The sequence below is a fragment of the Pterocles gutturalis genome, unplaced genomic scaffold (assembly GCF_000699245.1).
Source record: "Pterocles gutturalis isolate BGI_N339 unplaced genomic scaffold, ASM69924v1 scaffold17646, whole genome shotgun sequence".
In the NCBI taxonomy this organism is placed as follows: Eukaryota; Metazoa; Chordata; class Aves; order Pterocliformes; family Pteroclidae; genus Pterocles; species Pterocles gutturalis.
The window spans coordinates 23130-33829 of NW_010100721.1; the positions used below are offsets into that span (position 1 = coordinate 23130).

Sequence of the window (10700 nt, forward strand, 5' to 3'; positions counted from 1 at the left end):
TTTGTAAGTAACCACAGGAGTTACATCCTATCTCAGAGTTATGTAGTCCTGCTGATAATTCGAAACTTTTTTATTTTCAAGTTAGGACTACAGTGTGAAGATTAGGACTGAATTTCTTAGTTTTTCCACAGATTAATAATTATATTCAGTTATGATAGTCCTGAAATGCTATTGGAATTACAATATTAAGAGATACTTGCATATATTTGAGAAATAAAAAAAATCCTCTGAAATTTAAAACCAAAAAAAGCTAATTGTAGACCACAGCATGGCTATCTAAGACATAATCTAAAGAACAATAAATTTTCAGTGAACAACTGTTGTTCACTGTTGGCAACAGATTAGATTGTTGGTAAGAAAAATATACATGCTATACACAAAATACAACAATTTCAAAATATTTTATTGAAATTAGCATACAAAATATTTTGAAGGCTATTTCTCAGTTGGTTATTTTTAAATGTTCTTGAAAAAGCAGTGGGTCATTTCCAAAAATCTCTACCATGCCGTTATATCCTAAGAGCCTTTTGTTTTTCTAATCATTGCTTCCATTGTATCCCACTGCTCTTTGGTAACCTAATAAAAGAAAACAGTGTTTTATTGGAGTTCCATATAATGATTACACACCTAGAATATCTGAACGTAAAATATCAAGCAAGAAATTTCATACCGTCTTCAAGTCATTGAATTCTCCTGCCATAGAAACATATTCTCCACCATCCATTCTAATAACCTAGAAAAAGCAAGTAGTGTAATAATAGTGAGTATACTGTAGCATTCCCTTGTTATGAATTGTGAAAGTAACATTACTGATTTGGATCAGAAAAACCCATGCCCAAAATAATGTCATTCTATCACTTTTAAAAGTTCTTTTTAAAGGTACTTTATCATGCATTACAATTAAAAGGTTAGCAAAACTCAGACCATCATCAGGTTAACTGTACAAACAAGATCAATCAAAACTCACTGCTCCATTAACCCAGCTTGCATAGTCACTGCAGAAATAGGCAGCAAGATTTGCAATTTCTTCTAAAGTTCCCAGACGACCACAGGGAATCCTCTCAATGATTTTCTTCTCAAATGCGCCTGTTGGATCCAGGCGGCTAAAAGCACCCTGAGAATTAACAGAAACTTTTTTTATTTTTTTAAATAAATGTTATATAACTAAATCAGAAATTAAAATCCAACAGAAATCTGACTTGACATTCACTTCACTTGACAAATTAGGTACATAGTTGATACAAATAAACATTTAATATTTTGATATATCATTTCTTTGAAACACTAAAAAAAGGTTCCATTTATATTAGTGTAGCAGAAGGGGCAGTTGGCATGTTTCAGAAGTTCAAGAAATTCTATTTTACAAAAGAATTGGGAGGTAGCGTGTTCAATATTCCAACAGTCTTTACTACCAAGGAAATCATTCCTGAATTTAACAGTTACAGAAAAAATTAGACTGCCTTACCGTTAAGCCTGTACTACAAAGCTTATTCAAGGCTGTGTTTCACTTCAGTTTATGTACCTTTGTTTTTATTGGACCTGGTTGAATCACATTGAATCTCATGCCATATCTACCCCATTCAGCCGCAAGAGACCTAAAAATTCATTAACAGAATACATCAATATTTTAAACTCAATATTTTAATAATGCTGTTTAGCAAAAAAATAAAATATTTAAAACTGAATGAAACAAATATGTAAAGACTAGATTTTTCCTGAAACATGCATTTCTACTTGAACGGTTTTTGATTCTTAACAAAAACATTTCAGAGAAGAAAAATTCACATTCACAAACTGAGGAATATTGATTTAACATATGCATCAAAGACAAAACAGCGATAAGGAGTAATTCTTTGTCCTTCACAAACCATACACCTAAACTCCTTGATAAACAACTGTTAGGCCACCATCCTTCTCTGGCAATTTAGACTATCCCACAAGTATACATTTCTAACATTTCCAACATAGCTCTCATATTAGATGTTTTGAAACAACACAAAACAGAGGTCACATTGTAAAGTGGGACCAGTAGAATAATTTTGCTTTATGGCAACATTTTCTCTCCATAAGCAGTATTTCAGAGAGATCACCTACTACAGTGAATGAATCAGCTGGGTCATGAAGTCTCTGAAAAGTATACACAAGTTACAGCTCTACAGAACAGAAATCAAGACCATTACTCATTTTTCTCCAGATAAAGAATTCTAGTTATTAAAAGGCTGCCAAACTATTCAACTCCTTCTACCAAAGTGAAGAGGATGATCTTTTTTTCTATGAAGGACTGTCCTGTAGTTAATAAGGACAGAAATCCTTTTACTTGCTCAGTAACATGGATACATGATGTGAATTAAGTATAACTGCAGACCTTAATTTAAAATAGTGATCAGAAACACATTTCTTTATGAAACTAGATAGGTGAAGCAACAGTATACTCCACCCAAATATAAGCACATCTTTTCCTGAGACAAAAGAAAGTGGAAGACACTGTAGACCTTGAATTGTTCCCCTAATAACTGTCTAAGTGCTGGTTCACCTATGAGAATGCAAGAGAATCTTATTATCGAAAGTCTGCAACTGAAACTTTACAATTTGCTATTGCCAAAAGCAGTAGATCCACTTGTCCTTATCTCATCATTGTGACAAAAAACATCCACTTGTCCTTGCGACAAAAATCACCACAATAGCAGTAATACTTTGTTCTGTAAGAAGCTGTCAGCATACTATTTTCTTGCTAGGATACTGGAGGCTGGAAGGTTCTCTTATGGTACAACAGAACAGGAGGACTACACCAACTAGCTCCATTTTTATAGACCAATTACCCTACCTCAAGGACGTCAAAAGCAGAACATGCATATTGCTATGTTACTCACTTGCTCATTGCTTCTACACCAGCTTTGGCAGAGGCACTTGGCAACACAAATCCTGAACCACTCTCTGCATAAATTGTTGTAATAGACAGGAATGCTGCTCCTGGAAGTTGCAAAAACATTAAAAAAAAAAAACCAAAACACACACCAAACAAAAATGCATGAAGATCAAACTCTGAACTTAAGGTAGAAGCAACCTCAGTGGTACAGAATTTTGCCCCTCAAGTGTTAAGGGATGCCATTTCACTCTGGGTTGTGAAAAGATATTTTAAAAATCTGGTCTTGGAAGCTTTGCTATCAAGGCTTTTTATTTCAGTTCCCTCTTTTCCTTGAGTTGTTCCATGTAAGTGTAAATAGCTATTGATTAGGCTCAAAACGTCTAAATTCTCAGACTTCTACTGATAATGAATTCACATGTGCAAATCAGTCTAATTGGAATGAAGGCCTAAGATCTTACAGTGTCTTTTCAGAAGCTGTCCTAGTCTAGCAGTCACTCACCAGGTAATTTGCCCTAATTTCATCAATTCCTGGACGTAAAAAAAAAAAAAAAAAAAAAAAAAAAAAAAAAAAAAAAAATTCAAAAATCAGCATTAACAATTAGGTCTGGCATAATCTTAAAATTACGCTGTTTAGGGCTCGAGTTAAAGTTCATGCAGGAAAAAAAAAAAAGAGGTTTTTTAAGAAATTTTCAGAAGCTTCTTCTGCAGTAGTGCTTATTACAAAGTCAACCTACATATGTTTTTACCATTATTATCACAACAAACTGTACTATAAAAAGACCAATTTCTCTTATATGTTACATTTTATAGCAGTTTTAGCAAAAACATTATGGAAAATAATGGAAACTGCAACTGTTGATTTAGTCTTTCTTTTATAGAAGCCTGCAAATTCTAACTGTCCTACAGTAAGTTCATGCTAGTCACGGATCAGACAAGGGACGACAGTTCACTAGTTATGCCACAGTAACTAAAATAACTGTTCTACTTACCATATTTTAAAAATACTTTAATTAGAATAGCTACCCAAGGGATATTTCTAAAACAATATACATTATTGATAGAATGTATGTGACAATGAAGTAGAGACTGTTTAAAAATTACAGTAATGTTACACAAGAGAAACTAAAGAGAACCATAAACAAACACTGACAGAAATGCCAGCAGATATCCAGAAACCATGGATCCTAATTATAAAAAAGTAGTCTACAGTGAGAGAATTTGAAAAGAAAAATCAACACAGGCAAAAAACACAGAGCAACTCTGAATTTATCTAGAGTTGATTGCTAAATATACTTTTTGCAGATTTAAACCACAGATTTTTTAAAATACAGGTTAGAAGTGAGTTGAGTGAACCTAACACAGAAGCTGATAAATTTACAGCTCTGAAGTTTAAAGTCCACTTCAGTTCACATACAATTTTTATTTCTAAAGCCTATATTCATAAAATGGACAATATCTAACCAATTAACTCCTCTCATTCTGTAAAATGGTAGTGCATAAATAAATAATGCTCTAGCAGATTACAAATCCCTTTTAAAAACCAGTACAAACTTAAGAAACTAAAAGCAGAGCACTTCTATTATTTACTAAACTAGGTTTAGCATAGGTCACGCTGCAGACCTAAAGGATGTGCCAGTGTTCCAGTAACTGTCAGATGTATAGCACACCCACGGACCATCCTAAAGTATTTGCACTGCGTAGCATCTCCATCACTTCAAACTGTTTAAACTTAAAAAAAACAAGTAAAAAGAAAATGAAGGTGGAGAACGTGAGGACAAACAGGTACACTTGATTTACTTGTAAAAATGTGTCTTAAAGACAGCCTTAAAAAAAGTCTTACAGATGGAATCCCCTAGAAAGAAGGCATAGAAGTAATAGCAAAAGCAATTCACGTGTTTTAGAAGCTTAGAAGTGAAAGGAAGAGAGACAACACGAAGGTGAGTGTCTTCTGGATATAGCCAAATTGGAGGATGGAAGCAAGGAAAGTAGTTTTCATTCAACAGCAGCAGAGACAAAGGCATTTTTAAAGACGTATTTCACAGTACTGTAGGGAGACATTGCATGCATTTGGAAGGCCATAAAGCAAACTATTATGATAGTTTGCTACAATGATATAATAAGTCAGAGTTGGGAATGGGTTTTTAATGTGGGAATATTAGCACTAGAATGGTGGAAATGATTTCTTCATGTGCTGATAAAATGTATGTGGGAAATACCTTGTCAACTGACCAAACCTGTTACAGACTTACTGAAAGAACACTAACTTTATATTGTTATCATTAAATAGTATAAACCCACTGAGTACTTTTTGGAGAGGAGTTTTGAAGAAATTAACTTAATCAGGAGTTAGAGAAATACAGTGCAAACACCAAATGATTATTTCAAGACACTGGCTGTACTTAGAAAACAGGATTCAGACGTGAGGGCACATGGAAAACCATAATCTATCTCACTGCTTTTAAACGCTATTTGAGATTATATCATCCCGATCAAAAAATAAGCTCAATATTTTTCAATTCATAACTAAAATATAATGTAAAATGAAAGCAGTTCTTTGTATATAATGTGATATAATATAGCAGGGCATACGTTAGCTTTCCCTTAAAGACAATAATTTGGTGAAGTAAACCTTTGGCTAAACAGTATATCAAAGAACTGTCCTACTTTTAAGGTAAAACTAAACTATTGGATTAAACTCCCAGGTAGTCTAGAACTAAGAATTACACCAGGGAAAATAAAACCCAATACTGATTTCAATTTTGAAATTATTTTTCAAATTATCTAAAATGTAATACTCTCCAGTCCTATCAGTGAAAAACCACAGCTGTGCATTTTATCTAAGTGTAGGAGGAAAATTCAAAGTTATATCCTGACTTGCTGTTCATTTAAATAAATGCCACATGTTCAGTCACTTGGTGAAACCAATATAGACATAGAAGACTCAAAAGAAGTAACAGCACATTTTAAGCAAAGCCTTATTTTTTAAATTTTAAAAACGCTTTACAACTAGTACAAACTCTGCAATCACATTTTTATATTCAATCTCTGGATCCAATTTTAAGGGCAGATTCTGTGATGAAGTCATTGCTAGCCAGTTCTACTGTGTGATATTTAAGTACAGCTCTACAGAAAATTAAGTTTCTTTGTAGAAAAGATGTAGAATGTTAAAAATTGTGCTTCTTTTCAAACTCTCAAAACTGGCTATTATAATAGTAAGGCAAGGAAAGCAAGGAATAATACTATGTCACAATGCTTAGCTACCATTTATCTTAAGATACCTTTTTGTGCTTTAATGAGCTCCTTTCCGATTTCCAGAGTCACAAAAGCAGTACCATTAAGCACAATATCAGTTATTGTTCTCCATGCATTAGCAGAAAGTCGTTCAGAAGGGGAAATAAAGTTTCCAGCTGCATTGTTTATCACAACCTGAAACATACAAAGGAAAACCAAAGAGTTAACTAAAAAGAACTCTTCCTGAGAGAAAAGCAAAGAATTTCCAAGGAACTTCCTAGTGTTCCCAGCTAGAAAAGTATAAATATCCTCATCAAATAAGGTATGAGGCAGTGGCGAGAGAGAAAATAATCCAACAGAAATTTTAACATCTGCAGCATACATATGTATCAGTAACAAAATGAGCTGTTATTTCCAAATTGCTGCAGTTATGAGTCTAGTACTGAGGAACTCTGGTGAATAACTTCAGTCATGACTCTCCATAGTGTCTCAAGAGCATCCTTACAGCTAAGTTTGTCCCCAGCAAGTTCCAAGGTCACATATCATTTAACATAATGGATGCATGGGAATAAATGCAAAAGAAGTTCAGGTAACCTGATGACTGAAGTCTGGATTAGCTGACTGTTGAGTAACAGGAAGTCTGATCAGCCGTGACAAAGAGAATATTATGATGTAGTGAACTGCAAGCAACTAGTAGAAAACTTTTTCCAAACAGATGCATACCCATCACTTGTTGCCTTTCTACAAACAATAATTAGGCATCCGATACTTTCAGCTGCTTAGCCCTTCAAGCTAGTAAGTTGGATATATTTTTATAAGGGAACTAAGCATCACATAAGCCATTTTTAAACCAAAACTTACGTGGCCAGATCTTGTGTATTTAATAATAATATAATATGCTCAAGTAATTAAATGGTGCATTACTTATGGAATGGTACCTACATTCATGTAGGTTTGCACATAAAACAAAGTCTGTTCTCAAGAACTTCTGGCCTGAATCAAGACACTAGAATTTTCAATAACAGAGCACAGCACATATCACATGGATATTAAAAAAATAAAATACAACAGCCATAAATTATACATATAATAACAGATACAATTTAAATGCTTCCCTATAGTTTGAAGAAAAGAAAAAAAATCCAAACACCTCAAGATACTGAGGAGGTTACCTGAATCACTGAATAAACAGAGCCAAGACACAACAATAAAACCAGTGAACTAAGGACTGCATGATACTACCTTTGAGGTATGTAGGTACATATGACTGCCAAAACAATCCATATGACTAAAGAATGATTGCTTTTTAAATGGGATTAACAGTCTTGGGGATGGAATGAACAAAACAAAGCTAGAAGGAATATAATACTGCCTGCAGTATTCATAGAATCACAGAACAGTTTGGATTGGAAAGGACCTTAAAGACCATCCAGTTCCAAACCCCCTGCCATGAGCAGGGACACCTTCCACTAGTTCAGGTTGCCCAAAGCCTCATCCAGCCTGGCCTTGAACATCTCCAGGGATGGGACATCCACAATTTCCCTGCGCAACCTGTTCCAGTGCTTCACTGAAATTGAAGAGAAATAAAATGCTTGTAAAAAACAAGTCATGGGAAGTATTTATTTAGAAGATTACTGGTGTACTAAAAATGTAATACGTAGGAAGAATACTCCCTCTCTGCACACACTTAATACCTGGAGACCGTGATGTGCTTTGGCCAAAAACTCCAGTAACTAGCAGTGAAAATAATATCCAGACATCTTGTCTATAAATCAGGACAGTGAGCTGTCTTATTTCATAGCACACAGCTGGGAGAAAGTTTCTCCACTTCTTACCACATTTAGAATTCAGTAGGTTCTCCTCCATGTCTATAGGAAGCTATTGCTGAACGCAAAGGGTCTTCAATACAGAGATGACAGTTTTAAATCTAAACAGTTTAAACCTCAGTGACTGTCCTTCACATTGATGTTAACACCCTCATCACACTTTGTATCAGCTAGCAGAATCTGAGTTGTTTCTCTCACGATAAAATCACAGTTTGGTACCTATCATTGCTGTGACTCTACCAGACCACCCTCCTCAAAGCAACAATCTGATGTAGAGAGCTCTCTACGTTTTGTGCCAAACTTTTAAAAAACAGATGCTTAGCTTGACTGGAGATTTTTTTTCTTGATTTTTATGAGAACTTAGTTTTCAAGTCGGAAGCTTGTGTATTTTAATAAGCTAAGCAAAGAAGACATTTATGATTACTTCCATTTCTAATTTGTGAAAGATTCTGTTAATAAGCAGCAGGTGTTGTACCAACACAGATCTAAGTCATCTTTTCAGGAGGATTTAAGGGCAATATTCTGTTCACTTAATTAAAAAAATCCCATCATAATTGTCCCACTGTTTGCAAGCAAACTGTTAGAGTAAGGACAACAATGTTTTATCTATTTGGCCGCTAAGTATTTTAAGAACCATTGGAACAGCGTAACTGTGAATGTTAGCTTCAGCTTGAACTAAGGCCACTTTTTGTCCCATCTCTTTATATTCCATTAACTTTCTCTCATAGTCATTTTCTTCATACCTACTATGTAAAGTATTTTCAGTAATGAAGACTGAAGTTCTTTCCTTTCACTAGAACACTTACATTAGGATGTCCCACCACTTGGATTAGTTCAGCAACAGCATTCTTAACTGAAACTGGATCTCTCACATCACACTGGATGGCAAGAACCTATATAATAAGGGAAAGGCAGCTGTTAAGACTTCAAAACCATACCACTCATAAATCAAACAAGCCCACAAAAGCACACAAATGCATATCTACAATTCTGTAAAAATCTACCTTATTCCCCGTTTTAGAAGAAATTTCTTCTGCTGTTCCTTTCAAAACATCAAGCTTCCTAGAAATAAGTATACAATATCACTACATTTCAATTAAATGCAATAACAATTCAGATTAATAAAATATGGTAATTTTTTCTGAGTAAATACAAGCTAAACCTTAGAATACAATTTGTGTGTGCAAGCGTATTGCTGATTTCCACGAAAACTGAGCCTCAAGATAAAAACTGTATTTAGTCGCTAACTTTCTGAAAGAAAATTATTTAAATCTAAGTAATTTCTGGTTACTGCTACTTCAAAAGCAACTCAGAAGTGACTACAGTAGAGGCGATCTTAAGCTAATCAAACATGGTAAGTTAGAAAAATGTTTTCATTACAAGTATATAATAACAAACAGTTTTATCTACTATTCTACTAGTATTTTAAAAGGGACACATATATTCTGACTTAAAACTAAATATCTCAACCATTATTCGGATGAATGTCACAACAGTTTTGTTTACTTCTAAAAATTAGATTGTTTTTCTAGTCTTTACTGTAGTGCTACTTACAAGAACTGTGTGAGATCTTAGTTAAGGGAAAACCAGGGCTGCTTCTAAAGTCACAAGAATTAAGAACAGCTTTAATTCTTTACTGCAATTCAAATCTGCATCAACAACACCTGCAATAATACATTCAAAATGACCAACAATTGCCATTTCAATTTTGTGTTCTCTTTTAGGCTTTAGTTGAATTTCTGTCTAATCTTCTGGGTTATTTTGCTGCTGCACTTCATGGAAATGCATTTAGTTTATTTCTTCCTACTGCTGGTTGTACAATTAGACACTTACTAAATGGATCTGCAAGTTTCTGGTATTTACAATATGACATTATAATTTTAAAAGTGTACTGTAATAGAGTAAATAGAATAAATGTATCCATTTCTGAAGAAGAAAACAGATCTTTAGTAGGACATTTAGCATTTAGCAGGAAATTAAAAGTTCTAAAACATCTTCATTAGTATTTACCGGCTTGCTATAACACATGTGGCACCTAAACTGGACAAAGTTGTTGTCATCGCTTTGCCAATCCCAGTACCTCCACCAGTTATAAAGGCCACTTTCCCTTGAAAGGCATTTGGTGGCAACATCACTTTCTGAAGAGGTGAAAAGAATGCAGCTTGTGGTGCACTGAGGTCTTGATGCAGCACATTTGGCCCACGGCTGAAAAACTGAAAGAAAGAGGAAAGTTATTTTTTTCTAATTTCTGTATTCAGGGCTGTTATGCAAGATAAGATTTTCTTATGACTGTGGAGGTAACAACCATAACTGCCTTATTATAAACTGCATCCAAGAACAATTAGACTGCATTATACTGAAACACACGGACCCTCACATAAATGTTAATACTAGACTAGGAAAGCACCTGAGCTATCTTTAGACATTCCATTCCAACTAGACAACTACTGAAAAAATATTATAAACATTGGTTTTATTGTTTCAAAATATTCTTATGTCTGTCCCTTCTACGAAAGCTTGTGGAAAACTAATTACAGGCTCCCTGCAAGACGTGGGTTTCAGATTCATATTTGTTCTGTACTTCACACGTAAGGAGTTTAGACCTGATGTCCTGGGTTCAGCCGGGACAGGGTTAATTTTCCACAGAAGCTGGACAGCAACATTCAATCCCCTTCACCTAAGTCACACTGCGCAACTTTGCCAAGGGGGCCAAAGGGCGGTACAATGCCTCCACAGCCCGTACTGCAATGGCAGAGAAACCGGCGCTGCCCCGCGCT

The 10700-nt window shown here is 34.7% G+C and overlaps 1 protein-coding gene across 1 annotated transcript; it reads right to left on the reverse strand.

The window, feature by feature from the left end:
• Positions 1-386: 386 nt before the first annotated feature.
• On the reverse strand, positions 387-10148 carry DECR1 (2,4-dienoyl CoA reductase 1, mitochondrial; the record flags this gene model as incomplete). Its single annotated transcript, XM_010080951.1, has 9 exons — positions 387-576; positions 671-733; positions 968-1114; positions 1523-1595; positions 2871-2970; positions 6145-6292; positions 8730-8816; positions 8928-8985; positions 9934-10148. Coding segments are annotated over 9 exons (951 nt in total), but the record flags the coding sequence as incomplete, so codon positions are not given.
• Positions 10149-10700: the final 552 nt, after the last annotated feature.